The following is a 24,340-nucleotide window of genomic DNA, read 5'->3' on the forward strand; positions in this document are numbered from 1 at the left end:
AAAGCCAAACAGAGAGCAGCATTAGGGAGATGTTTGTACTGTACACGGCGGCGCGACCCCCATCAGCTTACAGACATCAAAACAAGGTAAAAAAAGAACGAGCCGTATTGGTATCGCGCCGCCGTCAAAATTGGGGCGAACGGGAACGTCCGAAGCAGTAAAGGAGTTAACTACAACAACTGCAGAAGGATAGGCATCAATAAGCTACAAGCCTCTGCCTATACCTTTTCTATGCCTTTCTGATCAGGCTAAAAGAAATACGATTCTTGTAATGTTTCACAAGGAGTATCGAAATAAACTATTCATTCATTCATTCATTCATTCAACTGCGGTGGCTGTAGTTGGTGTCCACCCGCTCTTGTTAGATGTCAAATGCATATCTTTTGCTCAAGTTTCAACACTATACGTTTGCTTTTTACCCCTTTTTATCTCCCTAAATTAGTTGTTTCTGTATGCCATACTGTATAGTTAGAAAACAGTTGTAGCCGTACTAGCCACACTAAACAGTGTCAATGGACCAGTTAGGCTTTGATAGTCTTGCTCAAGGGTAATTCAATGGCAAGTTTTAATTCAAGCCACGAATGGAATACGGCCCAGTTTTATATTATCAACGCATTTTGTGCCAAGCAAGATCATCTGTCAATCACAGAGAAGTGCTTGAGTCCATTTCAGACAATGAAGGCAGCGACACGAGACGCCAGAGAGCAGCACATTATTATTGACCTTGGTAAACAATGAAATGACTCAGCAACAACATTCATAATTATAATAATAATAAAACTTTATTTGTATAGCACCTTTCATGACATGAAGTGCAGCTCAAAGTGCTTTACAGAACATAAAATGAAGCACAAGTGCTTAACATAAAAAAGAAATAATTAAAATGATTACAATAAAGCAAGAAAAAATAAAAGCATAGAACATTGAAGAACAATTTCAGAGCAGTGTGGACGTCAATAGCAGCACAGGGATTTAAAAAATGAATACAAAATAAATCAGCTAAAAGCAAGAGTAAAGAAATAGGTCTTGAGCTGTGCTTTAAAGCTATCCACCGGGGCTGCCTGTCTTAGGTGTAGTGGGAGTTTATTCCATGCTGTCGGTCCATAGAAGCAGAAAGCTGCTTCACCATATTTTTTATATGTCATTGTTGGCGCCTCAAGTAGGTCTGCACTAGAGGACCTGAGTGGGCGGGTTGGAACGTATCTATGCAGGCAGTCATAGAGGTACGAAGGTGCCAGACCATTAAGAGCTTTATAAACAAGTAAAATAATTTTAAAATCAATCCTAAAAACAAACGGGAGATCAGTGTAGCGACGCTAAAACTGGAGTAATATGTTCTCTTATCTTAGTTTTTGTTAAAACTCTGGCTGCTGCATTTTGAACAAGTTGTAATCTGTCAGTTGTTTTCTTTGGCAGACCAGAGAGAAGTGCGTTGCAGTAATCAAGCCGAGAGAAAACAAAAGCATGGATCAGCGTTTTTGCATCGTTCAGCGACAGATAGGCTCTAATTCGTGCAATATTTCTAAGGTGAAAGAAGGCAATCTTCGTGACATGATTAATGTGTGTATTAAAATTTAATTCAGCATCAATGATCACCCCCAGGTTCTTTACAGATGTGTTACTTTCTTTAGCCAGGTTACCAAGTCTATTTATTATTGATTCTCTCTGGGCAGTAGAACCTATTATGAGAACTTCTGTCTTGTCCTCATTTAGCTTGAGAAAGTTCTCACTCATCCAGCATTTTATACTAGACACACACGTCAGCAATGGGTCTAGAGCACAGGGGTCATCCGGAGCCACCGAAAGGTACAACTGGGTGTCATCAGCATAGAAATGGAAATTCACACCGTGAGCGGAAATAAGTTCTCCCACTGATTGAATAAAGTGTTCGCGCACTGATTGAATAAAGTGATAGTTTGGTGGGCAGGCGACGCCAAGTGCAAAAGCTCCATCTGTGCCCAGCCATGTCTCTGTTAAAAAGATTATATCTAATTTCTCTTCACAGATTATATCATTTACAGAGGAGGGCTTGTTTAAAAGTGACCTGATGTTAAAAAGTGTCAGGTTTATTTTGTGACATTTTACTGTACTATAGCCCCTACAGGGAATGTAAGTTAAGTTAGCTAAATTAGCAGAGCCACTGCTTGTCCTGGACACTCTATTTGAAATTACAGTAGAAATGTTGTGAGCCTGCTTAATAAAAGCGCTTGGAGGAGCATCGGGTCCAGATACGTTAGTTGCTGGGAATAATATCGGACCCAGCTGACATCAACGGCTGAACGTATTGTCCAGCTGGGAGGCCCGGGTCTTCTGTCGTTGTGGTCGTGGAGGGATCGGTGGGGGCGAAAGCACCCAGGCCACAGATTTCTGGGGCACGGCGGGGGCAATTTCAGGCGTTTTCAGGGATGGTGGTTGTGGAGCCGGGCGTTTGGCCGGTGGTGGTTGTAGCGCCGGGCCTTTGACCGGGTGTCTGGCCGGGGTCATTTTTATCGCAGTGTTAATGAGTTCATTCATTCCATTCGTGAATTCTAGAAGAGGCATTGGAGATAGGGAGAAAGAGGAGGATTGGGGTGATGGGGCCTGTTCATTGGTTGACTCATGGTTCTGGCCAGCCATGGCTGAGTCCATGGCTGTCAACTCTTCATTGTCTGTTGCCAGTTCACTCTGTTCGGTTGTGCCAGCCCCCTCCTCTTCCTCTGTCAACTCTCCGTTGTCAGTTGCCAGTTCACTTTGCTCACGGTTCGGGCCAGCCACGGCTGAAGCAGAGAATCCACAAAACTCTTCTTCATTACTCTCCTCTTCAAACATTTCCCTGAGTGACTCCATCTCTGCATTCACTTCGGCAGAGATGGTGTCCATAATCAGTTCCTCGTCAGGGAGGGCAGGGACAACGGTAACTCCTCCTTTCACCAAGGCCGTTCCCCCCTCAGCCGAGGGGGGCAGTTCAGTAACCATAACACCATCTCTTGTTATGGATTCTTCTTGGGTTGCAGATAAGAGTTGTTCATCACAATCTGTTGTTTTGGATTGTTGTGTTCTGGCCAAGGCCAGAGCATGGAAAACATTCTGCAAAAATAGCTTTGCTCCTAGCTTATTTAGTTGCCGTTCATCAGCAAATAGGTGTCTTCTGTCGAAGAGAAAACTGAAGTTGTCAATAAAATGCACATTTTTGTCGGTGCATGCAGCTAAAAGCCATTTGCTCAGAGAGAACAGTCTGCTGAAATTCTCGTCTGTGCCTCTCATAGGCGGTAGGGGACCGCTGATCCATAGCTCTATGTCACTGTTCAGGAAGCTCAATGTGTTGAATAGAGCCCTGAAATTCTCCTTTAAGATGTTTTTCTTCTGTGTCACATGTGCCAGTATGTAGAATCAGGGTTTTCACCATTTGGTGTTTGTTGACAAGATCCAGAATTCTGTCTTTCATGTCAGAGACTGTGTCTTTGGGAAAACACATAACTTTTGCCTTCTTCTTTCTTATGCTTTTGACACCTTTTAAAGCAGCATTGCCCACAATCAAAATGTCAGGATCAGTCACTGAGGTGGTTCTTACCCTGCTGGGTGGGACGTTCTCTCTGTCAACAGGGGGACTTCGGGGGGCTTCTAGTAGCTGTTCTGTTAGCCAGCTTGGGGAGATGCTACCCCTGTCATCCTCGGCCAGTGGCATGAATCTGTTTGCCAGCTGCACACTCGGTGTGTGTGGAGATTGGACTGCGTTTGACTTTTTAGCAGTGTTTTTCCCCTTGGCAGTTGCCCATTTATGAAGGGGGGTCGAAGCAGCGCTGTGCCGGGGTAATGCCGGCCATTCGTCGGTGATAAGAGGGCTTTGAGAGGGTGTCCTGCCCGTCGTCCGTTCTTTCATCTTTGGCTTTGCACCAAGGGAATTCCAGGCGAGTGGTTTATCCAGTCTTCGGGTTTGTTTTAATTGGAATATTTCCGTTTCAAGCACTGCAATCCTCTGAAGCAGTTTCTGATAAACCCCTGTTGAAATGGTAGAGCCGGCCATCTTGCTAGTTAGCTAGATGCTACGTATCCAGTCACCAAGTGGCAAAAAATAGTATATTGCAGTACAGCAAAAAAAACAATCCCGGAGTTTTATAAGTATCCAAGATCCATTTGTAGTTTCTCAAAGAAAAAATAAAACATCAGTATCAGCAGAAGAATGTAAGCATAAGCGAGCATAAGCGGGAGCAAGCAGCGACACGTCCACACTGTAGGAGAGCAAGCTGATATAGGGGGATAAAAGGGATTCTGTTTCTGGGAATGACCATATATGGACCATATATTCCATATATTTGATTTGATCCTTTATTAATAATAATGATGTATCCATATACCAGTAAGACTCCCTAATCGGGAGATAAGCGACCGTTGGTCGCTTATCTCCACAAACAATATGTCAAAATCGTCTAGGAAGGATGGTGTGAGTCATGCTGGCAGTATGACATCACACCGTACACAAATGACCCTTATATAAGACCGGCATTATCTACCGACAGATTAGTAACAAGATGTCAAAATCGTTGAAGGTTGAATCTCCAGATATGGAGATAACCAATACATCCCTCCATATATGGAGATAACCGACGAGTCTCACTAAGTCTGACCTCACAAGCCCCATATTTGGACACGAACAACATATAACTCCATATATAGAGACATATATGATACTACTGATTGCGACTTTTATGCCCAATTGCCCATATATGGAGATATCATCAGCCATGCCCTTTTATGCCCATATATGGAGATATCATCTGTCTGTCACTTCTATGTCCAAATATGGAGTTCTGTGTCAGCCATTCCCACATATTTCAAATTAGTGACATACTACAAGGGGACACATACTCATATTTGTTGATTATTTTGGTTTCTATGGTTACCAGATAAAGATATTTCACTTTGCACAATTTGTTGATTTTTAGTTGCTATGGTTACTTGATAAAGGCCTTTCACTCGTTTGTTGATATTTTGCCACACATGATCTCCAAATTTGGGCATGGTGCACTGTCACAGTGACATCATAGCTAGTGACATCACCAGCAGCGAAGCTAGCAGTGTGATTGCGGAGATATGAGCAGGGCAAAGGTGTGACGTGTGACCGACGGACGGCCGGTGGAGGTTTTCATAGTAAACTGCTCCCTTACGGTCGCAACAATATATTTTATTTATATATCGATGACATCAGGGATCAGGGATCTCCATATATCCATATCCATATCCGGACTGACTGACACAGTATGGATATCCAGGGTTTGATATTTGAATCTGTTTCCAGTGATTCATACAGCTCCGCTTGTCTCGTTTAACACCATATGAATCTCTCAATCACTCTCCCCTTTGTCTCTCTTCTCCCTTGAGTTATGGTTTATATATACAAAATAAGGCCAACGAAAACACCTACTGCGAACCAGTTTCTCAGGGTTTCTATTGATTCAATTTGCTTCTTGTGGCGTTCAAGTTCCTCCTGGTGGTACCTCATCTGCTCGGCAAGCTTCTACAGCAGCTCCTGTTCCTTACGCCTGAAGTGCATCTCCTCCTCAGCAGCCTGCTTCTTCCCAAAGGCTCCACGTGCAGCTCTGACAGATCCACCACCACCTCCACCTTTTCCTGCACCTTGACCCATTTCACCCATCTGATGACCAGACAACATCCTTAAGTCTGTGCTGATGATGTTTCTCACATTGGATCTCAAAAACCTTGCCATGATCACTTACTGTACACTTGACCTCTCTGTCACAACAACTTATATAGGCAGACCGAGCTCAGGTGTGATGTCACAACCAACATAAACCGTTGCCGCACAACACCGATTTGTACAGACGCTTTCCTGCATTTAGCATTGTTGCGACCGTAAGGTCACAGTTTAGTATCAAAACCTCCACCGTCCGTCCGTCACGTCCGTCACGTCACATGTCACACGTCACACCTTTGCCCTGCTCATATCTGGGCTCGTTTGTGTATTGTATGACATCACGCCACATCATCGGCTGAGGACTGTGTGATGTCATCATATCTCCATATATGGAGACATAGGTTGCTCATGCCCAAATATGGGCTGGTGAGGTCAGACTTAGTGTGATGCGTAGGTTATCTCCATATATGGAGATTCAACTTCAATGAGTAACCATGGCAAATCACACCGTACACAAATGACCCTTATATAAGACCGGCATTATCTACCGACAGCTGCTATAAGCCAACCCTGGCGATAAGGTCTGAGTCGAAGAAATGCTTCTTTCCTGGCAAGAATTGCCCCTTTATACTGTAGGGCTCGTTTGTGTATTGTATGACATCACGCCACATCATCGGCTGAGGACTGTGTGATGTCATCATATCTCCATATATGGAGACATAAGTTGCTCATGCCCAAATATGGGCTGGTGAGGTCAGACTTAGTGTGATGCGTAGGTTATCTCCATATATGGAGATTCAACTTCAATGAGTAACCATGGCAAACTGTCAACTGCCGTCTTGATAATTGGTAAAACAAACTTTTGGCCTATTTGTGGAGATAAGCGACCAACGGTCGCTTATCTCCCGATTAGGGAGTCTTACTGGTATACCAGTGGTGGAAAGGATACTAAAATTTTTGAACGGTGCTAGTCTGGTGCTAACCGCTCCTATGTCCATATGTCCATCTGAATGTCCCACAAAGCTTGGCATTGGCCAAGCTTCGCCGGACGTTTTGGCATGTATGTACAGTACACCAATCACGAGCTTAACGAAATTAACTCATAAAAGGAACCGCTCACTTTTGAGTGGTGCTAACCGCTCCTACGTCTAGCTGGCTTTGTGACTAAGTCCCTATGTCTCTATGTCTGGGCTGTACGAGACCAACGTCACCTGAGACTAACGTCATAGAAAGTACGCAGAGACAGACATCACCTCAGCTGATGTCACGGACAGAACGGCCCATACAAGGAGATATGCATGTGTGTTGTGTTTGATAAGCACAGGTGCGATTCTTTACTTAAGTAAAAGTATCATTCAATACTGAAATTGCTGCATTGTAAAACTACTCTGTCACAAGTAAAAGTCCAGAATTCAAAATGTACTTGCGTAAAAGTACAAAACAATAAGCCCTATTCACGGCCCGCCCACTCGGGATGGTGTTTTTCTAGATCAGAGACAGTCATATTAAAACACAGTAAATAGTGGTCCGATAAGTCAGGCTTAGCGATAATCCTGTCCATAGAAATATTTAGCCCTTTAGAGATCACGAGATCAAGGGTGTGGCCTTGATTGTGGGTTGGCCCGGTAACATGCTGAACAAAATCAAGGGAATACAGTAACTGTAAGAAACTCATAGCTGTAACATCTGTAACAGTGTCCACATGCAAGTTAGTATCACCAGCAATAAGGGTTCTCTCATAGTCCGTGGAACAGATAGATAGAAGTTCTGATATTTCTGTAAGAAATAAGGCTTTGCTACATTTTGGTGGGCGATATATCGTAATCATTAGAACAGAGGATTGACTCTCAAATAAGTTAGCTTGATATTCAAAGGATGAAAAACTTCCAAAGGACAGGGTCTTAAATTTAAAAATGTCAGAGAAAATGTATGCCAAGCCTCCGCCTCTTTTTCCTTCACGCACTGATTGAATAAAATGATAGTTTGGTGGACAGGCATGGCCAAGTGCAACAGCTCCATCTGTGCCCAGCCATGTCTCCGTTAAAAAAAAATATATCTAATTTCTCTTCACAGATTATATCATTTACAGAGGAGGGCTTGTTTAAAAGTGACCTGATGTTAAAAAGTGCCAGGTTTATTTTATGACATTTTACTGTACTATAGCCCCTACAGGGAATGTAAGTTAGGTTAGCTAAATTAGCAGAGCCACTGCTTGTCCTGGACACTCTATTTGAAATTACAGTAGAAATGTTGTGAGCCTGCTTAATAAAAGCGCCTAGAGGAGCATCGGGTCCAGATACGTTAGTTGCTGGGAATAATATCGGACCCAGCTGACATCAACGGCTGAACGTATTGTCCAGCTGGGAGGCCCGGGTCTTCTGTCGTTGTGGTCGTGGAGGGATGGGTGGGGGCGAAAGCACCCAGGCCACAGATTTCTGGGGCACGGCGGGGTCAATTTCAGGCGTTTGGGATGGTGGTTGTGGAGCCGGGCGTTTGGCCGGTGGTGGTTGTGGTGCCGGGCCTTTGACCGGACGTCTGGCCGGGGTCATTTTAATCGCAGTGTTTATAAGTTCATTCATTCCATTCGTGAATTCTAGAAGAGGCATTGGAGATAGGGAGAAAGAGGAGGATTGGGGTGATGGGGCCTGTTCTTTATGGAAGCATAAACCTGACGTAATTAAAACGAAATGGCAAATGCGAAAATTTAATTGAAATAACAGAATTGCTTTTTAATTTTCAGGAAATGCACGCATTTTTGGAGACAAAAATGAATGTAAAATGCAATGGCGTTTACATTTTCCATGTACAGGTGCTCATTCTATGACTAAATTAAAATTATAAATAAAAGATAATTTCAATTTTAATTAAAAAAAATTACCGCTAATTTGTTGACAATATTAAAATGAAAATGCAATTTTGAAAATGAAAATGAAATAGAGAAATGCTTTTTAATCTTCAGACAATGAAAGCATTCTTTGAGACAAAAATTAATGTATAATGCAATAGCATTTCCATTTAATAAAAGGTCATTTGATTTAACATTTTCAATAAAGGCCACGCTAAATAATTGACAATATTAAAATGAAAAAGCTACTTTGAAAATGCAATTTAAATAAGGGTAATGCTTTTTATTTTTAAGCTAATAGATGCATCTTTTGAGACACAAATTAATGTATAATTCAATAGCATTTACATTTCATCTCCATGTGTGCTCATTCTATGACAGATTGTAAAAGCAAATGCAAATCCCATTTGCGATTTCATTTTCCACTTGTAGCTGCTGAAAACATGACAGAATTCAAATGGTGCTTTGGCTAAAGTGATGGCGCAGGAAAGTGACGTCATAGGAGTAAACCTTCAACACAGTAGGTGGCAGACAGACAGAGACAGTGTAAAAAAAAAGAAAAAGGTGACAGTGTACACGTGCAGGAATCAAGCTCACAACGCTCCCCCCCCCCCCCCCCCCCCCCGTGACAACGACCGCCGCGACCCCCCAACCCCCCTCGCCCCCCCCCCCCCCGCGACAAAGACCGCCGCGACCCCCCCCCCCCCCCCCCCCGCACGCAAAATGGGGTTAACTGCTCTGCCACAGTGGTGGAAAAGGTAGCCTACTCACATCTTGTACTTAAGTAAAAGTTGTACTCTGTTACAAGTAAAAGTCTGGAATTCAATATGTACTTGAGTAAAAGTATGAAAGTATTGGCATCAAAGTAGCAAAAGTAAAAGTACAAAATGTTTGAAAATAGCCGATCTACAAGCTCACGACTCGTGCGACGTGTTGTGAGCTTGTAGATCGGCTATTTTCAAATAGCCAAGGTATAGAATAGGGCTAAAGTGCATTTATGTATGTTTTATAATATAATGATGTATCTGCAAAGTAACTCTTAACTAAAGTTTTCAAATAAATGTAGTGGAGTAAAAGTACAATATTTGGAACCGAGATGAAGTGGAGTAGAAGTAAGTATTGAAAACTGGAAATACTCAGTACAAATACCTCAAAACTGTACTTAAGTACAGTACTTAAGTAAATGTACTCAGTTACTTTACACCACTGCTCTGCCAAGTTGATATTCCATAGTTGTTGAGCTGGGCAGGGATAAATTAAATCACATGAGGTGGAAAAATGTTTGATTCTTACTTGCAATGTATCAGATCAGATCCGTCTACTATGACCATTGGATCTCCACTGGGTGAGTGTCTGTCAGTGAGTGAGTGAGTGCAGTCGCCACCTACTGTACGGCTTGGGTATGTCAAGGTTATAAGCAGGCAGCATTGAAGGATTACTCCTATGACGTCACTTTCCTGCGCCATCACTTTAGCCAAAGGACCATTTGAATTCTGTCATGTTATGAGCGTCTACAATTTGAAAATTAAATAGCAATGTGGTTTGCGTTTGCTTTTACAATCTGTCATAGAATGAGCACACATGGAGATGAAATGTAAATGCTATTGAATTATACATTCATTTGTGTCTCAAAAGATGCATCTATTAGCTTAAAAATAAAAAGCATTACCCTTATTTAAATTACATTTTCGAAATAGCCTTTTCATTTTAATATTGTCTATTATTTAGCGTGGCATTTTTTGAAAATGGTAAATCAAATGACCTTTTATATATACATTTAATTCTGTCATAGAATAAGCACAACTGTACATTAAATGGAAATGCTATTGCATTATACATTCATTTTTGTCTAAAAAAATGCTTTCATTGTCTGAAGATTAAAAAGCATTTCTGTATTTCATTTTCATTTTCAAAATTGCATTTTCATTTTAATATTGTCAACAAATTAGCTGTCATTTCTTTTAAATTCAAATTCAAATGATCTTTTATTTATAATTTTAATTTAGTCATAGAATGAGCACCTGTATATGGAAAATGTAAACACCATTGCATTTTACATTCATTTTTGTCTCCAAAAATGCGTCCATTTCCTGAAAATTAAAAAGCAATTCTGTTATTTCAATTTAATTTTCGCATTTGCCATTTCGTTTGAAATATGGCAGCTTTATGCTTCCATAGTTCTTCCTCATTGGTTGACTCATGGTTCTGGCCAGCCATGGCTGAGTCCATGGCTGTAGACTCTCCATTGTCTGTTCCCAGTTCACTCTGTTCGGTTGTGCCAGCCCCTTCCTCTTCAGTCAACTCTCCGTTGTCATTTGCCATTTCACTCTTAAACGTCACTTTTAAATAAGATCCACGCAGAGCAGTGCTTTTCAACCCTTTTCACATCAAGGACCATTATTTATTCAGCATTTGAGACAGTTTGCTGCCGTTGGATAAGATTTTGTCCACAATTCCATGCTGGTGTTGATGTTGGTACCATAGGAGGGATAAAACAGGTAAATGTTGATCAAAATAAAATTTAAAATATTCTACATTCTCTAATTGTGTAGACTTCTTGTACGTAAGTAATGGAGAACTCATTGACTGCCAGCCTGAGTTATTCCCGATGTCTCTGTGTGCAGAGGCCTGAGTTTCCTGAGTTTAGATGAATTAGATTGTATTAAAAACAATCCAAAATTGGATTGCGTAAGTGCTCCAGAGATAGTGCTTCCTTTTTGTTGTTTTTCTCTGTACAGGAGATAACTGCTGGAGGTGTTCACTCACAGTGTTGATTTTGTCGACTAAAACTATGACGGAAAATGTTTATCGACTGTGTTTTTTTCACTGACGAAACTAAATAAAAAATATGATGTGATGACTAAAACTAGGACTTAATATATTGACAGTTTCGTCAACAAAATAAAAACTAGATTAACACGTTAGGGAGGGACTAGTGGAGAAGAGAGTCATTTTATGTTTGGTTGCTCTCAGGTGTTGTGTGCAGAAAATAGCAGATCTACAAGCTCACAATGCGTCAAGCTGCGACGCGTTGTGAGCTTGTAGATCTGTCATTACGATGCCATCAAGGCCTGCCAAAATACATTTCAGTCGACTAAATCAACTGTAGACTAAAACTTTTCAGGTGACTAAATTATGACAAAAAAAGTAGGCCGCCAACTCAGCGTACGAGTAGCATGGCTTGGCAAGTTGTGCGGCAAGTACTGGGAGCTGATGGTAGGTGTGGCGCTCCACCTCAGCAGTCCATCTCCCAGGGGTCTAGTGCATTGTAACGGGGACAGACTCCCGCGTGTTACCGGCTGATACCGACAATAAGCCACCCCCGACCTACTTGTTTCAGGTGACTAAATTATGACAAAAACTAAATTACATTTTATTAAAAAGACTATAACTAAAACTAAATCTTCTTTTTTTTTTTTTTACTCACCAGGTCAGTCACAGTCTCTCTGGCCTCCCGGACCTTCTCCTCCAGGTCCAGGTTCCTCTCGGTCAGAGTCTCCACCATCTCCTCTGCCCCCAGGGCTGCGTCCACCTGGAACACAGACAGCGGTGGAAAGGGTATTCACACATTTTCTACTTTAAGGGGAAGACCACCCATTTTCAATATTGAAATATGTCATTAATATACCTTCGAGGAGTTGTGTGGAAATAGAAAAAAAAAGTTCCCCCCATTCTGTGTTGCCTAGAACTGGAGGATTGATTTTGGGGTTTGTATTGTAAAGTACAATGTGTGATGTCATCAAGTTGTACTTTACAATACAAACCCCAAAATCAATCCTCCAGTTCTAGGCAACACAGAAGAGGGGGAACTTTTTTTTTATTTCCACACAACTCCTCTGAGGTATATTAATGAAATAGTTCAACATTGAAAATGGGTGGTCTTCCCCTTTAAAGAACCAAAAGTAGAAAGTAGTCATTGTGCAAAATGTCGCATTTCACATGTTCTCAAATGTATGAATTGGATAAAAATCTTTTGAAAATAGCATTACAAGTCTGTAACTCCTACAGTGTACAAATGGACCCGTTATGGTTCATGTGGTCAGAGTTAAGGGGAGACCTTGAAATGTTAACGTTTGAGAAACACTGCCCTATATCAGTGGTTCTCAACATGTGGGTTGGGACCCCAAGGGGGGTCCCCACATTATTTTGGGGGGTCCCAAGATGATTAACTTAATGTGCAACATTGTTTTCTCACTCAACGGTAAACAAACCAACATATAGTTTAAGTGTATAGAGGGTATCTGCACATTTCTAAAGTGACAATTTAAGGACTTTTTAACACCTCTAAAATGACAAATTAACTCAGTCGGTGCCATATTTAAAGTGGGATGACCTCTTATATTGCCGGTTCGCCAACAAAGGGTTAAAAAAATAGTGTGCACGCTGGTGCACACATTCGTGCACAGATCATGCACTATGCATGTGCATGCTTTTCACAGCTTTCAAACAAAAAAATCCGCTTGGAAATCCGTTCAGGCATTCAGGAGAAAGGAGCCCTTATGTTTTCTTCAAATGTAAACAAACATGGCTGCCATGTTTGAAAGATGGGGTTGGTATGGGGGTTAAACATGCAATTTCGCGATCGCGATCATGCCTAGTACTCTGTTGGAGGTCCAACATTTTTTTTTCAATTTTTTTTTTTTTTTTTTTTTTTATTATTTAAAAAAAAAAAGACGTTCAGAAGACGTCTGGCAGGGAGGTCCATAGTGAAAAAGACGTTTTAAAGACGTTTTTATCATAGAAACATATTTTTTGGCAGGGTATGAGTTAAACAAAGGCCAAATTGTCAAATATTAGAGTCAGAAATTGTGAAAATAGCTGCATCTATGAGCATGTAGATCGGCTATTTTCACAATAGAACTGTGTTATACAAAATGGAATGCCTCAACTCTTAGTGCTCGTAGGGTGGGGGGGTCCCCAATTCAAATGTGATTATGTTGGGGGTTGCGGGCTGAAAAGGTCGAGAAACGCTGACACAGGCCAGCAGGGGGCTCCTGACCTGCTCTTTCAGCTCGTCGATGGTCCTCTCGGCCATCTTCATCTCCTCCTGGAGCTTCTCTCTCTGGCTCCTCAGCGTGTCCAGCTCCACGCCTCTCTTCTCCGTCTGCTTCTGGAGCTTCAGGTGTTCCTGCTTCTCCGACGCAGACAGGTCACGCATCCTGACGCACGCACACACACACGCACACACACACACACACACACACACACACACACACACACACACACAGGGGTGAGATGCCGTGGGCTCGGTTGGGCTCGGCGAGCCCACACTTCTTTTTTTTCAAGCTGCACGTACGCACGCCCCACATGCACGCACACCCGACCCGCGCGTGCACGCACGTCGTCAAGTTGTGTGACGCCGCGGTCAGCACAAACATTTCAGTCCCACTACCTGGCTAGCTGCTTTGCCTTTGCATAACAATACTCGGGTAGGCAGTTCTCACCTACGTCCTCATTTACACTTGTACACGGCCAGCAGCACGTTCGCCTTGCATTCTTTGCAGACAAAACGTCTCCTTTTGTCTCATCTGTTTACTTCACAAGAGTGGAAGAAAAACGAAGCAGTTTGTTGTTTTGTCAGAGCTGCATGCATAGCGGAGGGAGAGTTCCAAAAGTGTAAAGTCTATGTAATAATGTAAAGTTATTTTATATTTCATATTTAAAAAAAATACATTAATTGAAACTAATTAACAATGTAACTAAATAATAAGAAATATGGTTAGGCTACATAAAAAATGTTGTGATGTTGAATACAGTATTTCAACTACGAGCGGCAGGCATGCGTGCACACATGCGTACGTGACGTGCACGTGACGTCATGAATTTAGAGGGGTACCACTTCTAAAATCCATATCACACCACTGCACACACACACACACACACACACACACACACACACACACACACACACACACACACACACACACACACACACACACACACACACACAGGATTAGCCCATTTAGGCTCTAGAATTCTAGAATTATTGAATGCTTTAACCAGTGAAAAACCATGCTTTAACCAGTGAAAAATAGCAGATATACAAGCTCACAGCTCGGCACTGAGTGCCGCGCTGCAAGCTTGTAGATCTGCTATTTTTGAAAAAGTTGCGAAAATGTGTGCAAAAATCTTTGAATATATGTATTTTCAAAGCGAATGTTTGTAACTCAAATTTTGCTTCTGGGTGGTCCCTGGAACTAGATATTTTGAGATGGGGGTCCGTGGCCAAATAAATATCATTTTGGGGGTCCTTCACATGAAAAGGTTTGAGAACCTCTGACATAGTAGTCTCTCAAGAACAGACTAACTGAGCTCCAGTTAAGTGAAAAGGACCTTTTCTTGGACGATGGCTGGCCAGATTGCTGACATAGAAACATGCGTTTTTCAAAAAATCTTAGAAGGATTCAAAAGACACTTTATAGAACCGGGTCAAAATTCAAATTTTCACGATTTATCTAAAAATAGCAGATCTACAAGCTTGCAGCGCGGCACTATTTTTCAATAGTTAAAGCATAAAATAATGATACACTATAATGTGTACCCGTTCTGAATGGGTTAGATGATTCACGTTCACATGAAGTAGAAACACACACAATTCTTTCCACACTGACATGGTTGTGTTTAATGTAGTGTTCACTAGGTAAACTCAGACAAGTGGGCTTCTTTTCTTAACGAACCCAGGGCCTTCTAGCTGTGAGGCGACAGCCGACAGCGCTACCGACTGCGCCACCGTGCCACCCTTGCATAGTCTCGCGTAGCCAGACGACTATTCCACAATCTCCGAATGCTATACACTGTAGTCTGGAACTGCAGCTCCCGAATGGCGAGTATGGGAAGTAGCCAGTGCTGCACTGAACTGTAGTCCCATTGGAAACATAACAGAAACACAATAGCTCAGACAAAGTCATTCGAGCGGCCTATTCTTGTTATGGGTGTATGGTTTAAGAAAAAGTTTGAAAACATCATGGAGGTAACACCAATAACACCAGAGAAAGACGAAATAACGCCCCCAGAAATTTTGAAAGGAGACATAGCGCTTCCAGTAGGACATGTTATTGCTACTGCACCAAGGGAGCGGTTGCGTCACATCCGCTTTATCTCGCACTCATCGTTTCTATTTCCGTTTGCCAGACTGTATGCCGGGAGCATTTGCCCAAATCGCGGAGGCAACGGTCTGGCCTCGCGAGACTAGCCCTTGCATAACACAAACGTGACAAAGACATGGCAGATGTACCTGACCAGTGCCTCCTTCAGTCTGCCGTTCTGTTCCTCCAACTGTTTGACGTGGTAGCTGGAGGCGGCTCCATCTGAACCTAGAGGAGAAAGAGGAAATATTACCTGGGTTTTCTTCATTTGGAAGAGGAGATAAACCAATCAAAACCAACACTTATACTGCATTTAAAAAGAACAGTGTCAAAAATGGAGAATAGGATTATATATTTTCTTGCTGACACTTCAGTGCTTTGCATATGCTTTTCTAATCAATTTGTGAATAAGCCTACCAAACACCAGAACTGCAGCTACATGAAGTTTTGCCACATCAGCAGCAATACTACCACTGAAAGCTTCACTTGCTCCCACTTGCTCCCACGCGAGGAAGTGGCTTAAAGGAGTAGTTCACCCCAAAAATGTTTTTTTTCTTCTATCGATTACGCAGTTCAATAATATGTTTTTGTTTTTGTTGCATTCCGAAGCCAATAATGCAACAATGCGACAAAAACTAAAAATATTATTGAACTAAAGTCTCCATGGGTTGAGTAATCGATGGGGGGGGGGTGATTTGGGGGGCTTTAAAATCGATCAGTGCTTCTGGGCTGTGCGTCTCCAAAATATTCATCTCGTCATCTCGTCACAAAATGTCACAGTCATCTAGGCCTGTCACAATTATTACATAATGGTCTAATTGCAATTATTTGACATAATCGCAATTATTTTGTTATAATCATCATAATCGTTTCCATGTTGAAAAATGTTAATATATTTTCAAACATTTTCAGAAAAAGTGGAAATAGCCGATCTACAGTCGCGATAGTACGACGTCACACGGGACACATGGAAATGTGGAGACTTTCACCGAACCTTTCTCCTCGATCTCGTGCTTGAGGATCTCCAGGTCCATGGTCAGCTCGTCCACCTTCTCCTTCAGGCTGTCGGCCTCCTGCTGCAGGGACTCGGCCCTCTCCTCCGCCATCTCCTTGTCCAGCGTGGCCATCTCGATGGCGTCCGCCGTGTCCGCCATCTCCTCCATGTAGTGCTCCTTGGCCTCCAGGGCTTCTTTAGCTTCCTACCAAGGAGGGCAACAGACGGTCCTTCAACGTGTGAGAGTCTGGAATGCGGGGACGTGCTGCTGGCCATTGGGAAAAGCGGGACAACTCCCGAACGGCCGGTTCATTCCCGGGCCGGTCCAGGCCGGCCATTAGGGGAAAAAAAATAAAAAATGTCGGCCTTCGTGCCATTTTGGGGGCTGGGCGGCCAACAAAGTAAATTGTCACTGTCGAGCAGAAACCTCGTATCTCCAAGTTTCAAATTTGTTAATTTTTTCGCAAAGCAAAGCCCTGCTTCATCATACAAGGCCGTCGCACAAAAGTAGTGAAAACAGCAGATCTACAAGCACACAAGGCCTCGCAGTGCGAGGCGTTGTGTGCTTGTAGATCGGCTGTTTTCACTAGTTTAAATCATTTTTACAATGATAAATACGAAACAAACGCTTTTGGACAAGGTTTCCACCCGACAACGATGAAATATAACTAAAATATAAGCCCACTGGCTTGTCACTTGTCATGATCTGAAATGGCAAAGTAGCAGCAGCGCTATAGAGAGATCTCTCTCTATAGCACGCAATGAGGGCCTCTACAACTCTTTTTCCCGGGCTGAATCAGGGGCCCAGCATGTCCCTGCTGGAATGAATCATATTCACCAGTAAGACTCCCTAATCGGGAGATAAGCGACCGTTGGTCGCTTATCTCCACAATCTGTCGGTAGATAATGCCGGTCTTATATAAGGGTCATTTGTGTACGGTGTGATGTCATACTGATGTCAGCAGTGTGATGTCATACTGATGTCAGCAGCTATGTCTCTATATATGGAGTTATATGTTGTTCGTGTCCAAATGTGGGGCTTGTGAGGTCAGACTTAGTGAGATTCGTCGGTTATCTCCATATATGGAGGGATGTAGGGTCAAAAACATGGTTGCTATGGTAAACAGTTGGTTGCTAAGGTAAAAAAAACATGGTTGCTATGGTAAACAGTTGGTTGCTAGGGTAAAAAATGGTTGCTATGGTAAACAGTTGGTTGCTAGGGTAAAAAAACATGGTTGCTATGGTAAACAGTTGGTTGCTAGGGTAAACAGTTGGTTGCTAGGGTAAAACCATGGTTGCTAAGGTGGTTGCTAACGTACACTAACAGACCAGCAACAACAGACTGTTGCCACAGCAACGCACACAAAGGTTTGTGTACACAGGTGGTGTGATGTCATACTGATGCGGAGATATGAGCAGGGCAAAGGTGTGACGTGTGACGTGTGACCGACCGACCGACCGACCGACCGACCGACGGACGGCCGGTGGAGGTTTTGATACTAGTAAAACGCCTCAGGGCGACATGCGACCTCGCCCTAAAGGGCGGCGGGGTTTCTTACTTAAAGGCCCGCTGACATTACAATATATAATAATATAGGTCACGTGGTCTCTCTGAAAACGGTCTGAAATAGTCTGAAACTCATGTCACGGTGTATCTGCCCCTCGCCCCCCAACAACAGCTGACCAGTACAGTAAGTAGTCTAAGTACAGTCAATTCATTTGATTGGCTTATACTTGCGCGTTCCCACAACGACATCATCAAAATATTCACCCCTTTTTCAAGATGACTTTTTGAAGTGAGTACCCCTTTAAGTGACAGTACCCCTATAAATAATGCTCTTTTGCACACCGCAATACTTCTGCCTGTGTTTTTCGCAGCTTTGAGGTTTGACTGAGTGACTAACAGGTTTTGGTTTAGGGGATGTCTGTTATATTTGCTGCGTCTACATCCATGCGGTTCCTAGTTACCGTTCATCCTTCCACAGTAATCCGCGTATGGCACAATCTCTCCAGCCAACCATATATCCTCCTCATGTCTAGCCACCCATCCTGAATCAATCAGGACCGTACCTATCTTCCCCAGGTTCTATGTTCCCCACTTACCCCCTCAAAAAAGGTTCTATGTTCCCCACTCAACTTAAAAAAGGTTCTATGTTCCCCACTCATCCAAAAATGCATGGGAAACATTCATTTCTAATTGTTAATAACAAATCAAAACACACAATAATGGGGAGAAATTACGAATACTAGTGGGACAGGGGGCACTAGGGACATCTGGACACCATACTTTTGTTATGTTTGGGCATCTGAATGAGTGGGCACCTGGACATCTGGGCAATAGGGACATGTGGGCATTTGGACGAGTGGGCACTTAGGGGTGGAGACATGTGGGTACCTGTGCAACTGGGCACCTAAATTAGTATTGCCCACATGGTCTTAGTGCCCAAATGTCCCACCATTTCCTGCATTTGAGTTGGGAACATATACTTTTTTCTTATTTATTTTTTATTTTTTGGTGGGAAACATACAGTAGATCCTTTTTTTGGTTGAGCGGGGAACATAGAACCTTTTTTGTGGGGAGGGTGGGTGGGGAACATAGAACCTTTTTTGTGGGGAGGGTGGGTGGGGAACATAGAACCTTTTTGGGGGGGAAGTGGGGAACATAGAACCTGGGGAACATAGGGTGGACCCCAATCAATCCTGTTTAAAGTCTTTATATTCTTCTACCATTCAACCAACCAACTAACCACCCATCCACCAATAATCCCCATCCATCCACTTACTCATGCATCTGTCCCAGTGTTGGTGTAGATCGACTAATCAAACTAATACAAATGTTTGTCATAATGGTAAAATATGGCTCATAGGTTTAGGGATAAGGGGCTCTGCACGCAGGATATGAAAGTTAAGTTACCTCTCAACCTCCAGGGATGTGCAGAGAATGTTAGCGATGTGTCTGAGATAAAGGGCTTTAAAGATGGGGAAATGCATTGGATTATATGGAGAAAGACGGCGGCCGCGCGATGCTCTCAGAGTCCAACGGAAACAACCCGCGGTGATTGGGCAATATCCACAGGTCGGCCCGACCTTACGGTAAGATTTAATATTGTTACTGTGAATACAGTAAACGCGCCAAACGCGCCGTGGGCCACCAGCGACATCAAAGCGTTTGAGGCGTTGACACCACGTGGGCATCCGATGAGTTAACTCTCAAATACCTGGAACGCGCCCGAGTCGCGTTAGATTTTAACCACTTTAACCATTATTTTATGCTTTAACTTTAGAAAAATAGCAGATATACAAGCTCACAGCGCGGCACCGAGTGCCGCGCTGCGAGCTTGTAGATCTGCTATTTTCGAAAAATCGTGAAAATGAGAGCAAGTCTTTGAATATCTTTGAGCCGATCTTTGACCCGACTTCTAAATCCTTCCTCTAAATCAGTGGTTCTCAAACTTTTTCATGTCAAGGACCACCACAATTAGAGGTTTTTAGCCACGGACCCCCATCTCAAAATATGTCGTTCCAGGGACCCCCCAGAAGCAAATATTTGAGTTACAAATGTTCGCTTTTAAAAGACTTGCAAAGAAAAAATCACGATTTTTCAAAAAATAGCAGATCTACAAGCTCGCAGCGCGGCACTCGGTGCCGCGCTGTGAGCTTGTATATCTGCTATTTTTCAATAGTTAAAGCGGTCAATAATCCTAGGCCTACATGGGTTAAAAACATATTTATGGGGTGCCCTGAGACAAAAAAAAAGGTTTGGGAACCCCTGGTCTATGTGTGCACGACGTGCCTCCGTCCAGATTCCTTACCCTTTTGGCCTCTTTGAGCTGCTTCTGCAGCTCGGCCTGCTGTTCCTGCATCTTGGCCTTCCACTCCTGCAGCTGCTCCAGCTGGATCTTGTGCTTCTCCAGCTCCTTCAGCTTGGCCTTGTCCTCCGTGCGCTTCATCCTCAGCGTGTCCAGCTTCTCCTCCAGGTCCTTCACCTGGCCGCGCAGAGCCTCCTCCTCCTGGACGGGGAGGGAGGGATACATATAAGTTTGGGGGTCCTTCACGTGAAAAGGTTTGAGCACCACTGACACAGTCTCTCAAGAACAGACTACAGTTGAAGTGAAAAGGACCTTTTCTTTGACAATGGCTGTAGCCAGATTGCTGACATAGAAACATCGGTTTACCTTAGAAGGATTCAAAAGACACTTATAGTTCTGGCAGTTGCGTTGGAGAACATTGTACCCCTAAATAGCAGCATGGCCTATCAATGTGTTCTTCTTAAAGAGGTGGTGCCATAGTTTGGTACTTTTTCTGTTTTTCATGTGTCTAGGAGGTTGAAAGTACTTCATTAGACCCCCTGGTGTGGTTTTTATGAGAAATGATGTATTCTCTTGGTATTTGTTTGTTTTCTCTTGGAGGCTGCCACCTTGTGGTCAAAAGTGTCAGTTAAAAAACACAGATACTAAGTATGTCACAGTATCAACTCCTCCCCTAATTACCATTCACCCAACACTGTGGGGTGTGGCTAACTTCAGCTGGGTCACCACCCACCATGACATCCATGCATACTTAATGAACTGGGGGTGTGGCCACATAAAAACCCAATTTTAACTCTTTCTGTATACTTTTTTGGAAGAAATCTTCCTCCTAGTATAATCATAATACCTGATAATCATGTTTTAGAGGGGGGAAAAATCATGGCACCACCTCTTTAAGCATTTTTGTCTATGGTGTATCTTGGTGTGTGTATGTATTATGTTTGTGAGTGTCTTGTAAGCCTGTGTGGGCTGGGCATCATTTGGTGCAGGACACATACATACAAATCTCTATTTATCTATCTATCTATCTATAGAATCGGGTCAAAATCCAAATTTCCACGATTTAAAAAAAAAATAGCAGATCTACAAGCTCACAGCGCGGCACCGAGTGCCGCGCCGTGAGCTTGTATATCTGCTATTTTTCAATAGTTAAAGCCATACTGTGTAAGTTGCCCAACTAGTGGTCATTAGCCCTATAGCAAACCGCGGTCACGTCCGCGTCTTTCGTCCGTTTTTCGTACCTTCAGACCCCCGCGTCTGCCTCCACCTCGCTGAGATCTATCTTTTAAGGGGTCCCTTGTTCCTGTGCGTTCAGTAATTCCAGAGATACGGACTCCTTCACCCTGCCTGGTAGGCGAAATTACCTAGAGAAGGGATGGTACAAACGGGCGACAACAAATATGGCTGCCATAGCGACCCCACTTCAAGATGCGCTGTGATTGGCCGGCAGTTGTATAACCCTCGCTGTGATTGGCCGGTAGTGTGATGACGCAATTTTGGCGCGAGATCCGGTCCACGGCAAGGATCTCAGTTTACATATAGAGAAGGCTTTACAGGCTGAAATTCACGGCGCGGATCTTCTAAAACTTTTGTGATTTAATAGTTAGGAGAATTTTAAGATTTGTTTTATAAAAAAAGTTACATAGTACAACTTTAAAGCATAAAAATAATGACACACTATAATGTGTACCCGTTCTAAATGGGGTAAAAGTTAGAGGGAGAGAGAGAAGAGGGGGAGGGCAAAATGGAGAGACGGAGAGACAAATGGAAAGGAAAGAAAAACAAGACATTTGGATCGATGAGAGAAAGCAGAAGGGATCGCAGAGACAAAAAGGACAGAGACACAGATAGATGGACAGATGTGAAAGGTCGAGAATAAGATAAACTCGGATATCTAAGTTATATGACGACCTTGCAGACTTATAGGCCTCGTTCTCACAGTCGAAGCACCTGCCCTGTCCTTGTCCTTGGGGGATGGGGGGGGGGCGTCTTCCAATTCATTCCCTATGGAAAGCACAGGGTTTCATGCCTCTAGCAAGCCTCTTGTCTTAAAGCAAGCTTGTTTCAAGCTTGCTGGAGGCATGAAACCATGAGACTTCCAAAGGGAATGAATTGGACTGCATTTATGTTTACGCTATGGTTATTTACGTTCACCAGTTGGACATTGGCTTGTTGTGCTTGTAAGAGTGCACTGATAAATCCATCAGCAAGGAAGAACTACTGACTTGTTTTTGAACCAAAAGGAGTGATAACTGCATGTATCTTCCTTTTCCTGTAACATTAAGTCACAACAAGCTCTCTCAAATGCACACTGCAAATCCTTGCAAGTTATCTCCAACAGTGCATGCATTAAAAAACACATGCCCACAAACTCACACATGGGTGTAAGCGCGCACGCAACACACTAGACAACACACGCACACACACATACACGGGTGCAAGTGTGTGTGCATGCACACACACGCACGCACGCACGCACGCAGGCACACACACCCGCACACACACACACACACTGTCACGCTTGTCAGTGTCGAATGTTAAGTGTGAACAAACAGCAACACTTCAAAACCAAGCGTAATCACATCACGCCAGTGCACCTGTGTTTCCATAGCAACTTCCCCCTGAGAAAGAAACAGGTGAACGTCATTATCACAATGCATCCAGTCTAACAGGGGATGACACTTTACTTTTATCTGTGATTAAAATTGAAACTAAATGAGTGAAATATATACTATATTACATGTACTAATAAAAGGTTGTGTTGTTGAGTGGTGCTAACCGCTCCTACACGTGGCCATGCCATGTTTATTTGTTGTTTTTTTTCCCTGGAGGCTGCCACCTTGTGGGTCAAAAGTGCCGGTCCATAAACACAGATACAATTACATCATAGAATCAACCCCTCCCCTAATTACCATTCACCCAACACTGGTTGGTGGGTGTTGCTAACTTCCGCTGGGTCACCACCCACCATGACAACCAGGTATACTTAATGAACTGGGGGGTGTGGCCACATAAAAACCTAATTTGAACTCTTTCTGTATTTTTTTTTTGAATAAATCTTCCTCCTAGTACAATCATAATAGTAGATAATCATGTTTTAGAGGGGGAAAAATCATCACATCATTTAAAAGGTAAGACTCCTAGAATCTCAAAAGGTATAACACTAATTGGTAACAAGAAAAATACAAGCAGATATACTAAGCATAATTTATAGCTCAAAACATGTGAACTACTTTTAAGAACCAAACAATGTGGAAGGCAAATTGTAACGAGAGAAAACCAAGCACACACAACTGTGTGAAGTTTGCACGAAATGTGTAGCTCACAAACAAAAGACTAGTTTCAGGTGCCAAAAAATGGAGATGGGATAACTATTTTACATTTATTACATTTTCCCTGGAGCTCCCAAACAAATTAAAAAAGCGGGTTTCCATGGCAAATGCTGATTAAATCTTGAATAATCCTGGGCACCCGGTGTCTAGCCGAAATAGAATGGCTTGTTGATAGATTAGCCGTGACATTTCTATTATTGTATTATGATCTGAGACATAATATTATGTTTATAAACATGAGCCCGCCACCCCTCCTTCTTGGACGGCGCCATTGTTTTTTCTTTTTTTTTTTTTATCCCCCGGTCCTTAGCTCACCATGAATATCTGGATGTCCATTGGCATAGAGTGGCGGTTTTGGCCGAGGCGTTTTCTCCCCGTGCGTTTCGCGTGCACGATCCGTGCGCATATAATCCAAGCATAATGGTCCAGGTATGACTGAAAGGTCGATGTGAGCATTTTCGCTAGCTTAGCCCTTAGCACTCCAGCTATGCTAATGTTATCGTCTAAACAGTAAATGGGTGGCTTCTGGGAAGCTTTAGCAGGGAAAGGACCTGACGTCACTTCCGGTTCATGTCAGAGCAGCCATGAGCTATCGATGGACGAGCGGTGACTAGGGAAAGTTAGACGATCGCCGATTTTTGGA

At 43.0% G+C, this 24,340-nt stretch overlaps 1 protein-coding gene across 1 annotated transcript in view; it reads right to left on the reverse strand.

The window, feature by feature from the left end:
- Nucleotides 1-24,340, reverse strand: part of LOC308305772 (dynactin subunit 1-like) — a 121,103-nt gene that overhangs the window by 46,966 nt on the left and 49,797 nt on the right. The window contains exons 6-10 of the mRNA XM_080750641.1: nt 20,369-20,566; nt 16,557-16,761; nt 15,712-15,790; nt 13,477-13,636; nt 11,905-12,009 (exon numbers count right to left, since the gene is read on the reverse strand). Coding sequence (XP_080606767.1) covers nt 11,905-12,009; nt 13,477-13,636; nt 15,712-15,790; nt 16,557-16,761; nt 20,369-20,566 — 747 coding nt within the window. The remainder of the gene's footprint in view (nt 1-11,904; nt 12,010-13,476; nt 13,637-15,711; nt 15,791-16,556; nt 16,762-20,368; nt 20,567-24,340) is intronic.

This window comes from Nannobrachium achirus (assembly GCF_963921795.1).
Source record: "Nannobrachium achirus genome assembly, chromosome: 20".
NCBI lineage: Eukaryota > Metazoa > Chordata > Actinopteri > Myctophiformes > Myctophidae > Nannobrachium > Nannobrachium achirus.